This window comes from Aegilops tauschii, chromosome 3 (genome assembly GCF_002575655.3).
Source record: "Aegilops tauschii subsp. strangulata cultivar AL8/78 chromosome 3, Aet v6.0, whole genome shotgun sequence".
Lineage (NCBI taxonomy): Eukaryota > Viridiplantae > Streptophyta > Magnoliopsida > Poales > Poaceae > Aegilops > Aegilops tauschii.
In genome coordinates this window covers 400,431,518-400,455,075 of record NC_053037.3, presented here as the reverse complement: position 1 = coordinate 400,455,075, position 23,558 = coordinate 400,431,518, and the positions used below count along the sequence as shown (strand labels likewise).

Below are 23,558 nucleotides of genomic sequence, written 5' to 3'. Positions count from 1 at the left end.
ATTGCATCCATATCCCACGGTTAGACATAAGTAAACATAGATTAAACATACCCAGACATAGATAATAAGCGTACACGTACACAAGCATATTTCAACCATAAGTACATATTTCAATTGTCATTAAGCATACTCAAGCGTACATAGTTAGATCCCACATCTCATCTCACATGCCGGCACGATCCTGAAGCTTCTCCAGGTACTCGACGTACGCGCCATGCGCCACCCTGCGAGAATACTTCTGCTTGAAGGAGCATACAGCCCGTCCTCTTGCATGCGCTAGAGCACTTACATACGCATCATGAAGCTTGTGGTTGCAAAATGGGCATCGATAGCCGTTGTTCCAGGTCATAATACGCCTGTTATGCTTTCCCACATAAAGCTCCCTCGGGATTTGCCTCTTGTACCTCCTCTAGCCATCTTCATCCTTGCTGTCCACATCGTCAGACAACATCTATACAAATAGTAAAACAAATTTGGCATCAAATCAATGTTTGCATGTTGTGAAGTAGTTTTAGGAATTTATGGCTATTTATTTATACATATCCAGAGATTATGGTTCGATTTTTAAGCACGGTCGTCTATGCACATATCAATGTTGAAGAAAATAATGGCACAAACATATGTAGGTCATTCAATATCAATTGTCAAGTCCTGGCTAGGAATTATTAGCACGAACACTAACCCTAGTCGGATTACTAGCAGAAATCATTTGCACAGATGAAACAACTAATCACTTATCACTTGTACCATTCAAACAATCAATACACTACATGGATCTAACGAAACCTACTCAGATTTCATGGATTGGGAGAACATAACCATAGGATTTCTATTCCAAAAAGGGGGAGGCAGGAGTAACCAAAGAAACCCTAGGATCTATTTGACACATAAATGGGTATAGATTACTAACCAGTTGTCCGTCGTTGTCAGAGTCGTCGCCGGAGTGGTCGTCGGACTCGTCGACTGGGTCGTCACCCAAGTCGTCACAAGAGTCGGTGTGGAACTCCGCCTCCGGCTGTGGAAGCTCGACATCGTCGACGATGTCATGGTGCAGCGATAACCCGCCGCCGGTGACGGCAACCTCTGTCTGCATCTCCACGCCGTGCTCCGGTGCTTCAGCAGCCCCGGCCTCACCACTCCCTTCGATGGGGTGCTTCGGCGGCATCCTCATACACTGACGACTTTGAGGATTGAGAGCGGCGTCAAGGATGCAAGCGGAGAGAGAGGATTGTGTGTGCGGCGAGGATGGGGGCGGCCGCTCAGGCGCACCATTAATATGGACTGGTGGGAGAGAGGTGGGCGGCGGTCAAACCGCTGGCTCGCCTCCCGGTGAGCCTGCGCACCAGACTGCTGGCATGCCTACCGTCGTTTCACACAGCTGCTCGCACGCCTCCCGATGACACTACGCAGCGAGCACGCCTCCGTCAATTCAAACACCTGCACGCACGCCTCCCGGTCTGCCTGTGTGGTGGACTACTCGCATGCGTCCCGTCAACTCACGCCTGCTCGCACGACACACGGGACGCGTGGTGGCACATATATTGTTTTTTCTATTTGGATGATTAATGTTGCCGCTTTATTGCTTAACCGAAGCATGACACGTATCCATTGTTGGTCTAACCCTCACAGTCGAATAAATAATCCGTTTGGGATATTGGTTCTCAATTATTAATAATCTCTCGTTTGTAAAGATTACATCAAAACTGGTCTCAAATTTGACAAAAATAAAGTACAATGCCACTTTGTATTGGTGTCCATATGACAACACGATAAGTTTCATGAACTTCAAATAAGTTTTGGATGTACTAGAATTTAAAAATCAAGATTCTCAATGTTTGAAATTTCTTGCACGGGGAGTAAAACATGCACCCAGTGAGACACATGTGTTTTTGCAATCCATTTAGGTGCACTTTCACGTGTGCATGTAGCTCAAATTTGATTTTTGCACATTATACCCATAGAAAATCGATCAATTAATGTACTAAAATGTCTTAATGATCTCTGTTTTTTTTTCGAAATTAAAACGTCCCTCCTTTGGTAACATATGTTCACCGCGGGATAATTTAACATGCATCATATTTGCGGTGGATTCGCGGTGTGTGTGTGGGTGTGTGCATCTGGGGGGTGGCGGGTGGCTCGCAGTACACTACGAGTTGTGAGCCACCGTGTGGGTTGGCCGTTTTGTTAGGCAGGTGCCACATCAGAGTCGTGAATTCGTTATTTAAAACATTACACAACCCTTTCATACATACATGTTTAGGCCACATGCAGTCGATGGTTGTCCTACACGACACTCAATACTCGCGTGTGACACTTTCTGTGGGCCCGCGAGGTCGTCGTCCATCACTTTGACGAACAGCCGGTACTGAGGTTAATTTGACTAGCAAGGTAGAATCTTTTTTGTTTGTGTTATGGTGGTATATAGTACGCGTCAAAGAGGTGGGAGGGGACTAGCATATATACTATACGTACGCGTCCGTGAACAAGTACACCTCACTCAGTGTCGGGACTTTTCGGTTTCCGAGGCATGTGCCACATCAAAGTTGTGAAATTGGCTATTCAAACATCACACAACACCTCTTTGGCCCACATGCATGCAAGCGGTGGTTATCCTAGCTAGGACACTCACGTGTGACGCTTCCATCTGTGGGCCCACGAGGCCATCGTCGATGCATGCATCACTTTGACCTACATCGGGAGAGGTTAATTAATTTCACCATCGAGGAGGATTCTTTTTGGGTTGTATTACCGTAGGAGCATATAGTATGCCTCGAAGAGGGGGAAGGGGACCATCATATGTAGTACGCTTCATGAACCTCGCTCTGTGTGGGGGGTTTATGGTTTTTTAGGCATGTGGCACATCAAACTTGTGCATTTTGGGTATTCAACATATGTTTGGCCCACATGCAAAGCGATGGTGGTTCCTCTCGCACCCACTTAAGCGATTATCAACGATATCGATGCTTTCCATCTATGGGCCCGCTTGGTCCATCCCTATTTTTTGCATGACAATGAGAGAGGTCAATTGGACTTAGGAGGGATTATTTTTTTGCGTGTAATAGGGTATATATATAGGTCATGCTCTGGGATGACATGATACAGTTTGAGCACACACACATGCATGTGTATGCATGAATCCCTCCCATCGAGTCGAAGTGGCTAGTACGATGACACGTCATGAACCGATCTCGCTCTGTGTGGGGACTGTATGATTTTCGACGCACACGCCACATCAATGTTGTGAAATGGGGTATTCAAACATGCATGCACGCATCACCTCCATACATATGCATGTAGTGGTTGTCTTCGAATGATACACTCCCTCGTGTGGTTATCGGCGACAAGCCTATATATTCGTGGGCCTGCGTGGACATCCATGATCACCTTGACCTACAACAAGATTGGTTACCATGGCAAATTCTTCCTTTGGTTCGTGTTATCGTAGTGTAGGTCATGGTGAGATTCAGACCTAATTAAGTTTGAGCGCATATACTATGCACGCATGCATGCATGAATCCCCGTCGTCGGCTTGAAGTGTGGTGTAACATACATATGCATCGTCAACCTAATAACCCTCAGCCAGTGTGGGGATTTCTAGTTCGAAATCACGGTGCCACATCAAAGTTGTTCCATTGTGTATTAAAAACACACCTCTCCATACATATATATATATATATATATATATATATATATATATATATGTTTGGGCCACATGCATGCAGTGGTTGTCTTCGGGGACTAGCTACTTGCGTGATTACTAGCGAGCTAGCCCATCTCCGGGGTCGCATGGATGGCCATCACTTTGACCAACAACAAGAGAGAGGTTGTACGACCAAGGTGGATTATTCTTGGTCCGTTTTACGATCCATCTTGGTGAGATGCCTCTCTGGCCCGTCGACTGAAAGTGTGTGGGGGGGGCTGCTACTTCGCACTTTGCTACGTGAACCTTGGTTGGGGGGCATGCATTCATAGCTTAGGATTCCCTTCGCGCCGACATGAGGGGGGCTTCTAGCTACTTTGCACTTTGCTAGGTGAACCTCGGTTGCGGGGGCATGCATTCATAGCTTAGGATTCCCTTCGTGCCGACACGAGGGGGGGCATGCATTCATAGCTTAGGATTCCCTTTGTGCCGACACGAGGGGGGCATGCATTCATAGCTTAGGATTCCCTTCGTACCGACACAAGGGGGGCTGCTAGCTACTTTGCACTTTGCTAGGTGAACCTCGGTGGGGGGGCATGCATTCATAGCTTAGGATTCCCTTCGTGCCGACACGAGGGGGGCAAGCAATATCGTGCGCTCTGCGAGATAGGTGCCACATCGAAGTTGCATTTGGTATTTGAACATCAAACCACCCTTTTCATACATAAATTTGGTCCACATGCAAGCGTATTCGTGTTCTGACCCTCTCCCGCGTCATTTTTTGCCAAATTTGTGAACATTAGACAAGTCGGATGACGCAACAGACATGGTTCACTCAAACTAACCATGTGCCACGCCAGTGCCCCTGTCACGCACACATCCGCATAGTACATTGGACTCCATGAGGGCACGAGGCTTCCCCTCTCAAAAATAACTACCCGCCTGCAGCTTTTTTCTGTTTGATAACACACAGTTATTGTGTTTCGACCGTGTGTGATGTTTCTTGTTCCCAATCCCGCCCACATCCCTCGAAAATATCTGCCCGCCTCGAGGGTTTTTCTGTTTCATAACACACGGTTGTTATCTCCGGACCGTGTGCGATGCACCATCATCAAAATTTTCAATAGCCCCGGCATTTCACTCCTGCGTTTGACTCCCGCGTAGTAAAATTTTCAGTACCCGCGTCATTTCCTCAAACACACCCCACCCCCGCCCCCCTTCACACACACACACCAAAACCTCCTCGAGCGCGCGCACACACACACCCCCTCCCTCGCTCGAAACCCTAGCAAGGTCCCCGCCGCTGCCGCGCCGCCGCAAGGCCTCCATTATCAACATCTGCCGGTTTGCCCGTGCAGCTTACCCACCGATCTCCATACCCAGGCCGCCCTGAGTTTCTTAGATGACGCCTGCCAAATGCCCCCTTTCCCACAGATCCCCATTCCCATCCCCCACTCTAGAGCGTCGCAGCCTAAGCCCGGCTACGCTTCCCGTGGAGCTCGAGGAGCGACTGGCCCAAAAGAGGTGTATCGTGGTCTCTTCGCCCGACGTCACCAAGGAAGCTAACGACCATTACTGGCCGCAGGCACTCAAGCAGCGGGATAGAGTATGCGGGTATGTCTCGGATGCCAGCTACGACATCGAGGTCATCGACAGCGGCGACCTGAGGCAGGCTATGTCACAGGTTAAGTGGCCCACCCCAACCCCTCGGGTTCAACCACCGTCGATCTCATCCATGGCCCCGCCGCTGATCTCCTCTGGCTCGCTGTCAACAATTTGCCATCATACATCGCCATCGAGCCCCTTTTGTCATTTCTGAAGGACACGTTCTGCGACGCTGGCTTGGGATCCATACCTTCCAAGTCAGACCTCATCGACGGCGACCACGAGGAGGGCACCCTCTCCGGCTCTTCCAAGGGGAAAGAGCCCGTCTGCGACATCAGGGAGGGCACCCACTGCCCCGAACCATCTTATTTTTGTTGATGATAGCCTGCAATGACGGAAAAAAATCATTGACTTATCAAATTCTCTATCGTACAGCCGTGCTTTTCCAAGGGGAAGGAGCCCATCTGCGACAACATGGGGCGCATCCAGGGTCCGTGCTCTTCCCACGGGAACGAGCCCATCTGTGACAAGTGAGGAAACCCATGATTTGTTTTGTCGTGCCTCTTCACAGGGGGGAACCCATGATTTGTTTTGTCGAGTCCCTTTTGTAGTGTAGTGAGAATTTGTCCAGTTTTAATTGCTATATTTGGTTGTTTGCAGTATGCCTTGTTTATTTCAGTTGTTCACAATGTGATGCTCTATATGTGCAATTATTTACTGTCTAGTACATTTCATCAATCCAGTTTTAAACATACCGATAGGAATGCATATATTTGCTTGTTGTTAAGCCTGTTATAGCTAGCATATGCCTCTTTTAAAGTTTTTTGATTGTTCGGTTGTTTGTAGTTAGCATATGTCCAGTTTCAAATGCTATATTTGGTTGTTTGTAGTATGCCTTGTTTATTCCAGTTATTCACAACGTGATGTTCTATATGTGCATGTATGAACTGTGCAGTTCAATTTCATCAGTACCAGTTTCAACAATACCACTATGAATGACTAGATTTAGTTGCTGCATCTTGTAGTTAACATGCCTTTCCATTTTTATTTAACAATAACCAGTGTACTTAGACCGGCACAATACCAATTTAAATGACTATGTTTGCTTGTTGTTAAATGTTAGACCTGTTGCAGTTAACACACCTTTCCACTTGTTTTGCTTTACTAGCGTGCTTAAACCTGCACACTGAAGCTATCTCTTGGAGATTATTTTGTCTGCCATGGATAATTTTGGTTGATGTTTAGCCTGTTGTGCTTAACATGCCTCTCGATGTACCTACACATGACAATTTTGGGAATGACTGTTGTTTTTCATCGAGGTTAGTTTCATCCCATGGCTTATATGTACTCACTACTCAGGATATCGGTAGCTGGTACCATATAGGGCGGGGGCTGATAAGGGACTAATGGGTGAATCAGACTTTTAACTGAATATATCTGTAACCCATTTACCGTTAGGTTAACTAGGGCTACATGTAATATATATGAGGCTACATAGCAACATGCACTGTACTTAATGTCTAAATATGCAATCCTAGGCTACATAGCAACAAGGAAGAGTGTTACCTTAATGTTTTGATGAGGTCTAGATATACGCAGAAGAGCAGCAGCAACAGCAACAACAATAACAACAACACAACCCTGTTTGGATACTCAACTTAGCTAGAGGTTAGAGTTAGTTTCTGGCTCATGACTAACCCTGAACTAACTCCATCCAAAGAGGTGTTTGGATGACAGGGTTAGATTGACAATAAATGCACTAGGAGAACTAGCTCCAATTGGCACCTGTTGGGTTGGATATTTTTTTGGGGTGGGTTAGATGCAACTAGCTCAAACTAGCCCTCATGTTTGGATATACTTTAGGGCTATTTGAGCCCGAACTAGCTCAAACTAACTCTAACCCATGGATACAGCAGCAGTTAATCAGCCGATAATTTGTAAGAATGCAATAAACTCCTTCCAGCCCATAATAAGATGTCAATTCATCTAATATGTGAGTATATTGGATGTTATAAGATATTATAAAAGAGTGTTGTACTACATCATTGTGCAATTGCTGTTTAGCTTCTAATATTAACTTGGTGCTTTTAGGTACATATGTCATTGGTAAAGATCCGCACTTTGACCCTTTCTGCGTATGGGGTAATGAGATATCGATGAACCAGCATCAAGTGAGGAAGCTGATAAAGAGTATTAGTAAAATGAGTCAAAATATGGTAATTAAACTATTTCTTTACACCTTATCCAAGACAACAGCGAACTGTAGGATGGTAAGTAAGAACTCTGCAGCCTTCTTTTTACTGCCCATAATGAGTTGTGTTAGATGACAATGTCTGAATATTTTTCCTTAGTAGTGGTTGCCAAAGCAGTTTACTCAAGATTACCTCTCAAACTACATGATTGGTGGGCATGCAAAGGTTAAAGTATTTCTACCAGAACATGATGATTATCTAGATGTCTTCATGAAGACCGTGAAGGATGGGCGGTCGGCCACCAGAAGGGGTTGGACTAGAGTCGTGTGTGCCTTCTGCATGGAGGAGGGCACAATATGGGCATTCCGCTTCACCTTGTTCAGCAACCAGAATGTATTTCGCCTCTTTCTTTACCGTCTTTAATAGTACAAGTATGCAACTGTGGTTCATCATTCTTTATTTGGTTCTTATGTAATTCTTGAACATATGTACCTATGAATCGAATAATGCATTGTTGTTTGAACCTGATAGATATGAACAAAGCTACAACATGCATTCAAATTCAAATTCAAATCCAAATCCGGTACAATTTGAAATAGCCGCAATTAAATTACGATGAAATTACGTCCTCCAGGTCATTACGGCACACACGGTTGGTAAAACACAAACGTTTGCGATATACACCATAATCCGACACGGTTCACAGAGAGGAAACGTGTGCAAGCATGCACATAGTTGCCATTTGCAAAGCATGTGCAATGTCAAACAATATCACAAACGGTGCGGGCAAACTAAACGTTTGTGTTAGTTGCCTTATCGTACAAGATTCGCAACCATGAACTATTTCTGATGAAGTATGCATCGTAAACGTTGCACCACAGAATAGCGTGTGTGATAGTTGTGTGTACGACGATGTTACGACGGTCCGACGTTTCGCAATCCTTTCTGACATTCGTACGACGATTAGCTAATCTTCTTAATTAGTTATCGCATACGGTTTGGGAAAAGTGAATGTGTGTGATTGTATGCTTATCATACACGTTCTACAATAGTGAACCGTTTGTGATGGGTCGCGCATCATAAACGTAGCACCACAGAATACCGACTGCGATGGCAATGCGAGCACAAACGAGTAGGAATATTGTATATGCATCTTGGCTCCCTATCCCCGACGGTTTCTGGGTCGTGTGGGAAGGACCCCCTATCGACCACACTCACTTGGCGATGGTTCCAAATGCCGTCGCGGAAAAGGGTTAAAAACCGTTTGTATAGCACCGACGCATACCAGTGACTCTGCAGCTTATTTTCCTTTGCCCTCCATTTTCTACACATCAGATCTATATTTACTCTTATCATAAGGTGTATAACACCAATGGTATTGAAGAAGTTTATCTCTACATTGCTCTTGGCTGTTCCTTTTGCCTGTATCGTTTTACTTACATTTATAGCTACTTGGTTATGTAGCATCACTCTTCATCTTATCTTAAATATTCTCCATTTCTTCTTATATTATCACATCTATATTTAATCTTAACAAAATGTAGAATAAAGGCAATGCTTATGAAGAAGATTCTGTGGTAAACTTCTTGAATTGCCCCCTCCATCAGCATGGACAAGGGCTTTATAGAGCCGGTCTTCACCACTAATGTAAGTTTGTCCTTCTCAAACCTTCAAACTTTGTTGCGTATATTTGGTTAGGCATGACTGCAACAGCTATTTATTTTTGGTGTTTGCCTCAAATTGCATGTTTAAAGTTTATTATGAAATTCATAAACAAAAGTTTGTCCTTCTCAATTTAAGTTTTCAGTTGTACAACCAAGTTCCTTCTTCATACCATGTAAATTAAACTATACAGAGCAAGTGATCTTCTTTTGCACTGCATGTATGCTTCTGTTCTTGATCTGTAATCCAGTGGTGTGGTGAAACTACCCACTACAACACAATATCATATTCTGCAATGTCTTAACTATGAACAATGTCATATCATTCTACTATTATTTAAACTGTCTCTTTATTTGCCAATCTGAAATGGGATAAATTGACATCACACTAACCATTGATACTTATGAGTTCTTGATCTGTAATCCAGTGGTGTTCTGAAGCTGCCAACTCCTTCACAATGTCATTTCCTGCCATGTCTTAACCTAAACAATACCATATTGTGTTAATGCTATTTTAAACCGTGTCTCTTTATTCGCCAATAAGAAATGTGATGAATTGTCAGCACGGATACTTATATGTGCAAAACCTGTCATCTGTCTGCTTATTTCTCTTTCAGATTGAGGATGATATAAGCGTCAAACAAGCGCAGTCTCATCAGCTTGCTCAGATGCTTGCGCTGCAGCTCCCGAGCAGGGCTAACCTTTCGTGAACTCTATTGAAGTGCTATCGGTTTTGTATATTATTTTGTCGGCGTGTTTATTTGCACTGGTGGCAATCTTTGATGCCCAGTGTATGTAATCTGCTGTCTGCTTGTGCTTTATTATCAAAGTGGCAAACTTTGATGCCCAGTGGATGTAATGTACCGTAATTTCTTTATTGTATAGTCTAGGTTTTTTCTTATTCATGATGCTGCAGTTATTTTACTGTATATATATCCTGTCTTCGCTCATGAAAAGTAAACACGCAAAACCGTAAAATTGCGGTACATAATCGGGCCATCATGCAAATCACTATATATGGGCCGCATCATGGGCCCAATCATCTTGGTCTGTTAACAGGCCTAAATGTAAACTGGCCCACTAGTAGTTTCGGGCTTTTAATAGGCCGAGTAAACCGTCGGGCCTATTTTGGCAAGAAAATTCAATGGGCTTTTAGTAGGCTGAAAAGTAGGTTGGGCCTGAAACGTGCCGAACAGCTCACAGGCCGACAATAGGCCAAAATAGACCCTGGCCCATGATTGTGCCAATCACATCACGGGCCGTTAACAGGCCAAAATTGTCTCGGTCCTTGTTTGACCCAATCAGATTATCGACTGTGAGCAGGCCGGATGCAAAGCGGACCATAATTATGCCCAACTATATGACGGCTTTTAACATGCCAAAATAAATATAGGGCCGAAATGTTAAACGGGCCTTTAACAGGCCGAAACTAATATCAAGCCATTAGCAAATGGGCCTTTAGCAAACAGAAATCCTAACCGGGCCTCAAGTGGGCCCAAAAGCACAGCGTCCAGTTGACGGGCCAAATCTGGTATGGGCCATAATTTAGCCCAAAGAATGAAAAGCTCTTAAAGGGTCGGATCTTATATGGGCCGTAATATGGCCCAGAACGTGGTAGGCTATTAACGGGCTGGATCTTGTATGGGCCCTTATTAGGCCCAGAACATGGCAGGTTGTTAATGGACCCGATCAAATATGGGCCGGCATTTGGCCCAAACATGGCAGCCTGTTAACGCGCCGGCCCACTAGTGTCTTCAAAATCTTGTGGGCCTTTAGCTGGGCGGCCCATTTAATCATTATGGGCCATTTCTGGGCCGGTCCACGTGTCAGTATATCATAGGCGCATCTCGCCTATTGGATGAGTCACATCTGTGAAAACGCAGAGCTGACACGTGGTTCCATCGGTCAATGAGAATTTTACCCGTGGAAAATCGCCATTGGTCGTGGTTGTTAGCGGGTTATCGGATCCAAAACCAGACCCGATAAATTAACGATGACCCGTTATGTGGATCCCACGTGTCGGTTACCCTTGACAAAAGCACTTCTATGACGCGTGATTTATCGTCATGGAAGTGGACACTTCCGTGATGATAATTTTGGTAATGTTATGGAACACTTCTACGATAACACATGTATGACTATCTTAATTTTGTCATAAAATTGTCATGGATGTACATGCATGACAGAAAACGTGACCTACTGTGACGAACACGTATCATCACGGAAGTGTATTTTTTGTGTAGTGATGCCGACAATAGTAAAATCACATAGGACCAACACTACGCCTATGTCGAAGGAGATGAACTGATATGGTATTTTCTTACTATAATCTCTGAGCTAGATCAATACATTAAGATTAGAAGAAAAAACTATGAAGTGGTTTGCTATTTATAAACCTACGAGATCTCTTTCAATTTGATCCAATCGAAAGTAAAGTTGTGAGTTGTATCATGCATTTTAGTGAAATGTCATATTGGGAGTTGAAACTACTGAAGCTACGTACCTTAGGCTTGTGTTACCATTCATTGCAAACCTCGTTCCAGTCACATTTTTATCTTATTATCTCATTGTTTTAAGTTGTTCAGAAAATACAAAAATATTTAACATCCATATTAGTCATTTATCATCAAACTTGTCATTCTGTTCGCCGAACTAATGTAACTATACAACCGACAATTGTATGAGGTGTATTGGAACACAAGATACTATGTGTACCTTATTTGCAGGATTGTTTGAGAGGAGAATGCAATCATCCCACACCTCCCGCATATTGATGAGGTGCACTTTTATCATCCACTTAAGGAAAATTTGTTGTCCTACATAATTCTCCACTTGGAGGCTAAAAATAGTCTACAACAATATAAATTGTGTAGTAGACATCTAGTTCTTTTCTAGTGATGTTGTCGGAGAGGTGAGTACTAGAGGGTATCTCCTTTAGATCTTGCAATTTTATATTGTAGTTTTTCGTTCACTAGTTTGGTTTATGAACAACAACAACAACAACAACAACAACAACAACATGAATGCAATATTTTGTTACGGGGATAAAAGAGTGTTGTTCCAAAGTAATAGAGGTTATAGTCTCCTTATACAAGATCTAGAATGAAAAGGGGACATCGTTGTAACCAACAAGCGGGGCTGCGAGCCATACGAGCGTAATTAGCAATACAATGAGAAACCCTATTTTATGAACGAGCTATCTCAACCGGAATAAAACTCCCGCTCCAACATGCCAACTTTATATTTTCAATCAAGTGACCATAACATGATTTGGCGAGGGATGAATTTGACAATGAAGAAAGAGCTCCCACCGACGGCGGGCGATCAAAGGGCGGCTCACACACCTCCTGGTTGTTGGTGAGAAACTCAGGCGCGTCCTGTCCGGCATATCCAGATTGCTCAAACTGTCACGACTAGTCACACGGCTCCTCCCGGCCCACTCACACACAAGTCAGGAGATGATATCAAGTGGCTATCAACAAATGGGCCGGCCACGGAAATTCGATAAAGTTGCATTAATGGCCGAGTGCCCTTCAACATTGGTGCATGGGAGACAGGTCTGCTACAAATCCCACGCGCGATGCAAGGAGGAAGAAGCTGACACTTCGGTCTCGCGCCAATGGTTGGGTTTGGAGCGAGCATCATATTGACCATTCTAACCTTCAAATATGGAGGCCACTTGCTCATTTATGGAGCGAACTCTGTAAATTATGTCGATCGGAAGCTATGTGGCGGTTCTGCTAAAGTTGAGTATTCGAGTAAAATCGTCGTATTGATGATTCGGGCCATATGACGACTCTACCATAGTTGTTCTAGCTACAGAATCGCAGTTCGCTCTTCTCCATGACTCGGCAGTTCGCTATTGTCCACGCTCCACAACACTGAGGCATATACGAATACGATGGTCTTATCTACTGCATCATGCTTTGTCATCCACGCTTAAATATCCCATCTATTGCCCTTCGTCATAGACCGTGAAAATATCCCCGATACGTTCTGCGGCTTCAGTTCCTGACAGAGGAAGGGCCCGCAAGGTGAGCATCACGCATCACAGATTCGCAGTCGGCAACTCGCTGCCGCTGCCATCAACGGAACGCGTGAGAGGTTCACGTCCTCACGGGTCCCAATCCCACCATCGCTCGTTCTGGAACAACCGCGACATTTCCATCCGGACTTGTTTCGGAATTTGAGCTTCCCGCAGCAAAGGCCAACTCGTGCCTGAATTCGAGCTTACCAGACCAGAGCGTGCATGGTAGTGCCTACCGAATACTGTAACTACTGAACGTTTCACTTCTTACATGGACACTTGGACGTGTATTACTTTCTTGTAATAATAACAAGGTGTTGCATTGCCCAAATGGGAGAGAAAGCGGCCAAGCTTTAACATTCGGTCGCGTTCCATCCTTGTCTTAGTTGTGTGATCACCATCGCATTAGCAAATTGTATAGTGTTATCACAACTAGTCGTTGCCATCAGGCATCGACCTTTGTTTATGCGTTAGGTGCCGCGTTCCGTAAGCTCATTTGGCTCTACCAAAAACAACGAGCCATCGAACCCGTCAAAGTCCATTGCAAGATTAACAATGACATCAATTATCTTCCGTCCACATTACGTTCTTCTGAGACTTCAGTCTTGGCCAGCTGCAGCGCATAAACAAGAATATGATATTGCTAGCCGCATCGCGTCGCCTTAGAGCATGTTTATAGATAAAAAAAAGAATCATATAGCAAAAGCAAAAATCATCGGTGCTTCAACGCAGAGCACCTACTGTTTTAAAATCATAAGTACTCCCCCTGTTATCTAAATATACGTTTTTGTAGTTCAATCAGATTTTGTATTTAGATACAGATTTTGTATTTAGTTCAATCATAGTTTGCATTTCCGCGCAAACAAAAGCAACGCTGCGCCAAGAGCACGGGTCGTGCCTGTGATAATGACCAAACTTCGTAGCCGGTACTCCGTCGTCGTGCACGCTTTGATGGCTCGTCCTCTCAAGATCCCGTGCTTCAGTTAAGAAGACGCATAAACGAGAACCCGTCATGCGTCGCCACGAGGAACTGCCACTCCGGGTACGTGGCCGCAGTACACGGCACGGCGTCACCGGTACAAATCGGGGGAGACAACGAGAGCGCGCCCGCCTAACTCAGGAGAGACAACGCGCGTGCATGCTTGCACCGCACGGTACGCGGGGGGACAGCACCAACATTTCTGCCCAAGCCCAGTCCGGCGGCATTCTATTCCGAACCCAACACGCCAGCCCAGCCGCAACCCAGCCAAACCAAACAAAAAACCGACCCAAATTCCCCCAGCAGATTGCTGTTATTCACGGTTTTTTTCCCCACTCACGACAAGAGAGGTGAAAGTGGAACCGAGCGGCGAATAAGCAGGAGCAGGTCGGCGTGCGCACCCCCGGCGTTGGTTTGCTTGTCGCGGGGCGCCGGCCGTTCCCGTTCTTATCCACTCCGGCGCGGTGAGCCGAAGCGGCGTCGGGGCCACGCGGCCGAATCGCTGCCAGTGACCCCTCGCGCCCGTGGATCCACGTCGACCAGGTCAAGCCCCATTATCCCCTCCCCCCCTCCCCCCCACCCTCACCACTAGCCCGACTATTATTATCAACGCGTCGGCGTCGCCCGCCCGTCTCTCCCTCCTCCTCCTCCTTTCCCCATTCGATTCCCCCCTCCACCCGCCCCCGCCCTCGCCTCTCCGATTCCATCACCCCCTTCGACCGCGCCCTGAATCTGCGCTCCGAGGGGATCCCCCCCGAGGCATGGAGATCTCCTTCGAGGCGTGGGAGGGGGTGCAGCGGCACGGCCAGGACATCGCCGACCGCCTCGCGCAGGGCTTCACGGGCCTGCTGCAGGCGCCGCCGCAGTTCCCGTGGCCGCCCGTCTCGCACAAGCTCATGCCCTTCGAGATCGACCTCCCCGTCGTGCCCTTCGGCGCCGCGCGGGGGGCCGCCGCCGCCGGCGGGAAGGACTTCTTCCCCACCGCCGCCGTCGCCTCCGTCATCGACATCGGCGGCAGGCTCGGCCAGGCCGGCGTCGAGATCGGCACGTCCGTCGGCGGGGCCGTGCAGCACGCCGTGCGCCAGCTGCCCGTGCCCTTCCGGGGCGCCCAGATCCGCCGCCGCAAGCTGCAGCCGCGGCCCCCTTCTGCGGAGGGGGCCGTCGGCCTCTCCTCCGAGAGGGCCGTCGATAGATGCCCTCTCGAGGCGGCTGCCGCCGCTGCGGCCGCGGCGACTGGAAGCGCTGCCGCGTCGACTGTCAGTGGTGTTAGAGGCGGGGACGACCTTGATGAAGACGATGACGGATATGGCTGCGAAATCGGAACCCTCGGAAACTTTAAGAAGTCCAAGGTACGATTCAACTACTTCCTACTCCCTAGTTCTATTGTGGGTTTGAGTATGTTTGCATCTCACAGCCTTAATTCAGCCTTTACTCCCATTGTAAGTACTAAAATCTTAGAATCACAATCTTATTATTCCTGAAGTGTCTAGAATATGTAAGCTAAACCTTAGGAATTTTGATGGACTCGAATTGTTGGGATTATGTGAATCTTATTATTATCCCTCTGCTTGTTTAGAGCCAAGCCGTCTTTACAGGCATGACACAACATAATACTTTGCTCTTCTCTTGATGAATTCAGGGTACCGTAAATATGTCAGCGACATACAGCACCAGAAACAATGATATTGAGAGTTCTGTTGTTGCTCGTGGAGACCTGTGGAGGCTAGAGGCATCACGCAGCGGTTCAACTTCTGGAAACGATACTTCGCCCCTTTACCTTGTTCAGTTGGGGCCTTTGCTATTTGTTCGTGACTCAACACTCCTATTGCCTGTTCATCTGTCAAAGCAACATCTGCTGTGGTATGGCTATGATCGCAAGGTACATATCCTTTATGTCGCCTTCTCCCAATATGTTAAACCCATTCATTCATTATTCGGTACATGCTTTTGTTTTATGGAAATTCATGTTCTCTTCGTTTTCTTATATGCTACGCCGTATTATATATCCTGGATCTTTTACTGAAAAGTGGTTGTTTCATATGCAGAATGGAGTGCATTCCCTCTGCCCAGCTATTTGGTCGAAACAGAGAAGATGGCTGATGATGTCGATGATGTGTCTTAACCCAGTAGCTTGCGTAAGTATGAGCATGTTTTTTTTTATTAAAGTTTCTGTGTACTACAGTTATTCTCATATGCTGTGATGTGTTTGAGTTGGAAATCGGCACTGTTTGGGCTTTCCGATGTGCTTTCTTTGCATTATAGTAGCGGGATGAATCATATATGCTGCCATGGTTCTTTGGTTAGTGGGTATTGCACATCTTGTTATTTGCTAGAAAAGCCTGTCCAGTTGAATTCTTTGTATCTTTATTCCATCTGATAACCAGTGAGTAATAGTTCTGTTCTGCACAACTAGTGTGCCAGCATTTTTCACTGGCCAGTAGAATTGGTTAGGAGTCTTGCATTCTATAAAATATCTACGCCATTCACAATGCTAACCATGCTTTTAAAATTATTAACAGGCGTAACTTAGTTGGGATATTTATTGTTATAAGTTGGTTTTTATCTAATAGAATGACATCTTTTTGTTACAGTCCTTTATGGATCTACAGTTCCCTAATGGGCAAGTAACGTACGTTGCTGGAGAAGGGATAACAGCGAGTGGTTTTGTTCCGTTGTTTGGTGGGTTGCTTCAAGCTCACGGGAAATTCCCAGGAGAAACAAGAATGAGCTTCTCTTGCAAGGTTAGTGTTTCCTTAGTTCCCTTAAGGTCATTTGTATCATCAAAATGTACTGTTTTCTGTAAGTCAATGCCCATGGGGTGTGAGCTTCTCCTAGAAGATTGCATTTCTGCTGCCATTTCTGAAAATAAATTTCTGCTAGTCATATGTAGAGCAAAGTTATAAGTTCTAAGCATTTGACCAGTGTCTGATTGGAATTCTGCTGTAATAATTAATTGATAATACAGTGATTTGTTTGCAAAAACACTATCCATGTCAGATGTGGTCTGGTGACATTTTATCATACAGCGAGCTGCACATAAATTTGCACATTACCATATTCGTCCTATCTTTCATTTCTTGTGACACAAGAACAAATATTTATGATCTATTCTGTTACAGTGATCTTCTCATGTTCTTAAGAACCAAAGTGACTTCTCTCTTAATTCTCTTGCATTACATTTTTTCAATATTAGTTAGCACAAGTTTGACCTTTGGTAACCTTCAACCTTACTCTTATATTTTTCTTCCTTATTCAAGAACAAGCGAGGAACAAGGTTCACTCCTATGTTTCAATGGCCTGACAAATCTCTTTCACTTGGAGTTACTCAAGCCTTGGCATATAAGAGATCTGGTCTTATGGTGAGGCCCAGCATACAAGTCAGGTAATTCACTGAAAGCATTTGGATAATTGTGGGGCCTTCTGTTGTTACATCTTGCCCTATATTATATGGTCAAATGAGTTAGAATGTGAATGACAATTGTTTTGCGATGTTTGCTACTATCTTAGATGTGTTGATATGATGCTAAAAGCACGCTTTGTTGCAGCTTTTTTTTTTGATGCAGCATTGCATTCCTTTTTGATAAATGAATTGCTAGGATAGATCAGAATCTCCCATTGCTAATGATCAAAGTTTTGAACTTCTGACCAGAATCTTCTATTGTTATTTTTCTCACTACATAGAATAAGTATGTGCTGCTTCTTTTTTGTATGCATTAATCTTGTGGAACATGAGAAATTCTTTCGATGCTGGATGGTATTGGCTTTAAGGGATTTTGTTAAATGTTTGCTTTTGCATCGCTGGCTCATTTTAGTACTCTCTCCGTCCGGAATTACTTGTTGCATAAATGGATGAAAATGGATGTATCTAGAATTTAAATACATCTAGATACATTTATTTCTCCGACAAGTATTTCCGGAGGGAGGGAGTACTAAAACTATGGGCCTCTGGGTGGACAGTGCTGTTTTTCTTAACGTTTACCCTCCAGTGACCAAGAGACTGCTAAGCAGATGCCATTGATCAACTTACATCCTCTTGTGTTATTAGACTAAAAAAAGTCCCCTGTGCTGGGGGGTTAGTTTAGTTTTGTTCATCCTTGTATTTTTGTTTTTGTTTTAACACTCTTCATGGCATTCTACTCTACAGTGTATGCCCTACATTTGGAGGAAGTGATCCTGGGGTACGTGCAGAGGTCATCCATTCATTAAAGGAGGAACTAAATGTTATGTGTGGTTTATCCTGCTCAAGAAATCCGTCAGCTTTTACTGCTCTTTCTGTAAGTTTTCCTCATTGAAACAAGGCATCTGCTCGATTCTTTTCTAATACCACAGTTTGGTTGTAGCTTCAATTATACATTCGCTCTAACCTGTCCACCTATATATGGCAGATTGGGCGGTCAAAGTGGAATGGTCAAGTGGGCAGTTCTGGAGTAGTAGTCACGTTGGAAACACCTCTAAATAACATTGGAAGGCCATCTTTATCTGTGCAATTAAATGGCGGTTTCGAGATTTGAAGTCCTGCGCAGGAGTTGTACATACCCATTGTACATAACACCACCACTAATCTTGATGTTCCACCCCTGCTGGGGTAGCGCATCGGCCCGTTACATGTATGCGGAAGTGAGATGCAGCTTGTTCTTGTGGCCATAGGTCTTGACTTAGCAAATCAACCGGTCTATTACATATGTAGGCAGTGACGACCATATTTCCCAAAGAGACTGGTGAAGCAATCACGAGTTCAAGCACTTCCTAAGGGAAGTAGAGATAAAATAAGCTCAAGCCTAGTTCGCTGTTTGTAAGGTGGCAAAGGAAATGCTTGTGGACTGCTTATGTGTCATGCAAAGAAGATTGGCAAATTGGATAGTTGTTGGTGCTGGATTGTCTGCCAATTTTGTGACCTACGCTGGATTTTTGTCTCCACCGCTGTTGATTGGTGCTTATTTTGTGACAAAGGTGAACTTGGGTGGATGAATTGGCGTGCTTATTTTTTTCCTGCACTCTTGTATTCCTCTACATGTAACCCTTACTAAAGACTTGGCATATACTTTTGTCTGGCGAAACTGACAAATCTATTTTGCCTTGCCTAGTTGTATGCCGTCTGACTATCGCACATATAGAACTTTGAGAAGTCTAAGTCTCTTATAAGTGTAGTTGTATGACGTCTGACTATCGCACATATAGAACTTTGAGAAGTCAAGTCTCTTATAAGTGTACTACAATTAGTGGGTGGAGCACAACGTATTCCTTTTTATTTTAGGAAAAGGCCATCATGGCTAGCTTTATTAAAATCAAATAACGCTTACATAATTTTCTGATAGTTCAGAAATAAAAGCGTGCAGCTAACACATGAGCTACCTTATTAGAGTCTCGATTACAATGCTCTAAGACCACCTTCCCGAAATCAACCTTATTAGAGTCTCGATTACAATGCTCCAAAACGACCTTCCTGAAATCAACTAGTAGTAATCTGCAATCTTCTAGGATTGGCGCTGCGATCATTGAGTGCCCCAAGTTTTGCTGTAGTGCCTCCACAAGAATTAGACTGTCTGTTTGAACTCGAACAAGATTACAAGTTACAACCAGCCGTGTTTGCGAGTTTGAGACCCTCCCGTAGAATTGCAGCCTCAGCCGAAAGCACATCGGTTACATAATTAAGTTTTGTCGTCGCAGCTCCAATGAATAAGCCTCTATAATCACGCAGGATCGCTCCACCTCCACAAGCCCCCGTATGACCCTCTTCTGAAAAAGCAGCATGCACTTGGTTCTGGAGTGGTTTCTTCCATCGATCCACACGAGGGCTCACCGCCGGTTTACAGGCTGCAAGTACATAATTCAGAGGCAAGGCTTGTATTGCCTGGCTTGTATGATCTGGGGGTTGAACCTCTAGTACATAAGTCAGAGGCAAGGCTTGTATTGCCTGCCTGTATGATCCCGGGGTTGAACCTCTTGGTGAGTGACACATCTTCTCTGCCACCAAAGGTACCAACTCGTAACAGCTATAAGCTCTGGTAGTTGGACAATGTATTCCGTTAACTTAACAAGCTGGATGTGGTGCCAGCTACAAGGTGTTCTACATGACTTGTAGCTTTCCCGCTGCATACTTTGCACCATATGCAATGTGATAAAATATTACTAGCCCGTTTTACAGGTTACTACTCCCTCTGTTAATACAAATATAAGATGTTCTAACTTTTTCTAAATTGGATGTATATGGTTTAGTTTGTTTGTTTATTCTTTTCAGTTTGTATGTAGTTTGTATTAAAATATCCAAAACTATCTTATATTTGGTAACGGAGATTACAAGGATAAGAGCATCCATTCACAAAAAAAAAAGGATAAGAGCATTACAATTTTTATTTAAAAAAAAATCACACCCAGGTGGCAGTCACATGCATCCTTAGTGACAGCTTGCTTCGGAACCGCTGCATCTGTGCCCCTAAGATCATTCTTTGACACCCCCTTTCGTTGCGCCTTAGCATGGAGAGGATCGACTATGTTAACCAAACTCATAGCTCCTGCTATCGGCACAAGCCGTTGGTCATTTAATGGTAAAGCAAATTCCCAGCTCCTGCACAATACCTAGGTCATTTTTAATGGTAAAGCCCCATCTGCCTGCCCGAAAGCTCCATAAGTATTGAATCTTCAAAAATCACTTGGGGAGGAGTCCGAACCTGCTTTTTTCTGGTTCTTTTTTAGATAGCGCTCCATGTATTCAGAAAATGCAGTTTTTTTTAGAATCTTCAGAAAATGCAGTTTTTTTTAGAATCTTCAGAAAATGCTAAACTGAACACACAACCTCATCGGGTGATCTGATTTTATCTCCCAGTTTGGCCTTATTTCCTTCATGCCATCAAATCCTCTTGCAGCTGCATGATTTCTTTCATCATGGAGGAAACAATTCGTATTTCGTAGTCATACCATTATCTTCCTGTTTATAAAATCGGGCACTCAACTAATTTCAGCCGACAATCTACCAGTAGTGTTGCCCTCCATATGGCTCTTTCAGATTTACATTTCAGAAAACGATCTATCAATTAGACCACTTAAAGTGACAAGGTTGTTGCCCTTTCGGGAGGTGGCTCTTCTCGTGACGTCCCTTGGCACAAATAAGCTTCCGTTATTTGTTTGGGAAGTATTGCGCTGAAAGGACTTGAGTGCATAGAGAATAAGGATTATGTGTACTTTTTCGTGCCTCGCTTGCCAACATGGCTAGATCGGAAATTTTGAAGAGTACAAGTCTCTAAAGCCCAGTCCTCCATCTTTCTTTGGTTTGGTTGGTTTCTCCCATCCAATCCAATGGACCTAGTTCTCTTTATCAATTTGATTAACTCCACCAGTATGTTCCGATCATTGAACTGATAGCATCACAAAGTGATTTGGTAATATCAAAGCAGGCCATGGCGCATGGCATATAAAGGGATGGCTTATGCTGCCGCCTTTATGTTAATCCTTCTTCCAACCTTTGATGAGAATCTCTAGCTAAAGTTTGGCAGTAGTTTTTGAGTTTGCTCCTAGCAGCAGGAGCGAGTCATCGGCAAAGAGAAGATGGCTTACACTCGGGGCTGCATTGCAGATTTTGGTTTCTTTTAGCCTATCACAATTTTCAGCATTTTGCAACATTGCCGAAGATCCTTGAAAGAGAAGACGTGCGTGTTATATGAGGCCAAACCTCTTGCGATGATAATAACTCTGAAAGGAGATGCTTTACGCACCCAAAAGACACCTCTGCGACGTTATTAACCTGAGTTAGAAGTGCGTCCCGTAACTCCCTGAAGTAATAAGCTAAGTTTCAGTTCTTGCATTAACGAGTAGTTCTAAACGCTCGAAGTAAAACCGAGATTTGTAACTGGCTATCACCCTTGGCCATATATAAGCAACGGAAGCTTCACACATCACCTCAACCAGATCGCAAGAGGTGCAAGTGCAAGGCAGAGCCCTTCTCTTCAGCGTCGGACGCAGCGATGGAGACCGCTCCCTCCACTTTGGTGTCCCTTCTTCTCGTCCTCTTCCTCCTCTCCTCACCCGCCGCCATGGCCCGGCCAGTCGTGGACGTGCTCACCCCCGACGTCCTCCTTGCCTCACCCGCTGCCGCGCCCGCGCCCTCGGCCTTGGCACCAGGCCCCGACGTGCACGCCTCCGACTACGGCGTGTACATAGTCTTTGTGAGCCGCGCTGGTTACGTCGACTCCGTGGACTACGACGTCCGGCTGCTCGCCTCCGTCGTCGGAAGGTTGGTTGTGACTTGTGTGGCAAGCAACATTTCCGCCTCCACAGTGCACAGCATCTGTCCTTCTCTTAGGTGATCGATGACATTTTTGTTGTTTCTACAGCACGGAGGAGGCAAAGAAGGCCATGATCTACCACTATAGCGGACTCGGGTTCGCGGCAAGGCTCACATGTGATCAAGCAGACCAGTTAGCAAGTGAGCGCGGCTGATTACCCACCAAGTTTCTCCCGTTCGATGCATTCCGAAAGCTGGTGTTGGTTTTGCGTGTGGTTGCATGGTTTTCTTTTTCTTTTTTATGGCTCAGCTTTTTTGCTTGACTTGTGCAGGGAAGGAGGGCATTGCAACCTTCAAGGACAAGACGTACTATGTGGACGAAGACGGCCGCTTGCCTCGATTCTTTGAAGAGAGTGTCTGAAGATCAAATGTTTACCCAACTGCTATCACTACGACCCAAGGTTTTGGTTACCGAATGAGGCAATTTTACCGAGGGTGACTGATAAATGTGGTTACCACGGTTACCGGGAAATACCGAGAAATACCGAGAATATTTCGAACGAATTTTATAGTTGAATTTTGAATTCAAATAAATGAATGAACGAACATTCAAACCAAAGACCTGTCAAAACAGGAACTAGGTTGCTATGAACACGTCAGAATCAACTCTCCTTGCATTAATTAGATCCTAGGCACTTTACTACAAATCGAGCGTTAAAATTCAAAATTTTCAAAAATAATGGTATTTTTTGCTCGGTATGTGGATTTACCGAGGGGCACGGAAATACACGGTAACCATGGGAAATCTTGAAATTTCGACTGGTAACCAAAACCTTGCTACGACCTGAAACATGTCACTGTGAAATCCGGGGCGATTTGTTGCACCGACTGTTAAGTTTGTACACGCTTGCAAGTTGCAAGTTCATAGCAAATCAGTACTTGGAAAATAATGAATAAAGCACCACCGGGTTTGACAACCGGGTGTGACAAATGATTCAGAAAGTTCTACTCCATGTCCAAGCTGATGATATCTGAGGGCCCTGTATACAATTTTATGCAGATTTTCTGTAGCCCAGATTTGCTTGAATCACAGTCAATTTTCCAGCAATTTCCTCATGATTCATGCTCACTCGAGCCTAGAGCTAGTGAGAGGCGGCCATGGCAGACGCGGAGCTATGGTGGGTTGAGGTTGAAGAAAGCGACGAGCCAAATTGACCGCACCCTTAGAAAATATAC

The 23,558-nt window shown here is 44.8% G+C and overlaps 1 protein-coding gene across 1 annotated transcript; it reads left to right on the top strand.

The window, feature by feature from the left end:
- Positions 1-14,479: 14,479 nt before the first annotated feature.
- On the top strand, positions 14,480-19,187 carry LOC109766172 (uncharacterized). The gene is made up of 7 exons (XM_020324936.4): positions 14,480-15,453; positions 15,744-15,983; positions 16,150-16,239; positions 16,696-16,845; positions 17,362-17,486; positions 18,249-18,378; positions 18,490-19,187. The coding sequence occupies exons 1-7, from the start codon at positions 14,866-14,868 to the stop codon at positions 18,613-18,615; spliced, it is 1,449 nt and encodes a 482-aa protein (XP_020180525.1). The 5' UTR covers positions 14,480-14,865; the 3' UTR covers positions 18,616-19,187.
- Positions 19,188-23,558: the final 4,371 nt, after the last annotated feature.

What these genes read in the sequence shown, in the direction of transcription:
- LOC109766172 (XM_020324936.4), top strand. Translation starts at nt 14,866, where the DNA reads ATGGAGATCTCCTTCGAGGCGTGGGAGGGGGTGCAGCGGCACGGCCAG. An exon ending in GAAACTTTAAGAAGTCCAAG is followed by an intron (nt 15,454 to 15,743) that starts GTACGATTCAAC and finishes TGATGAATTCAG; the next exon opens with GGTACCGTAAATATGTCAGC. An exon ending in GAATGAGCTTCTCTTGCAAG is followed by an intron (nt 16,846 to 17,361) that starts GTTAGTGTTTCC and finishes TCCTTATTCAAG; the next exon opens with AACAAGCGAGGAACAAGGTT.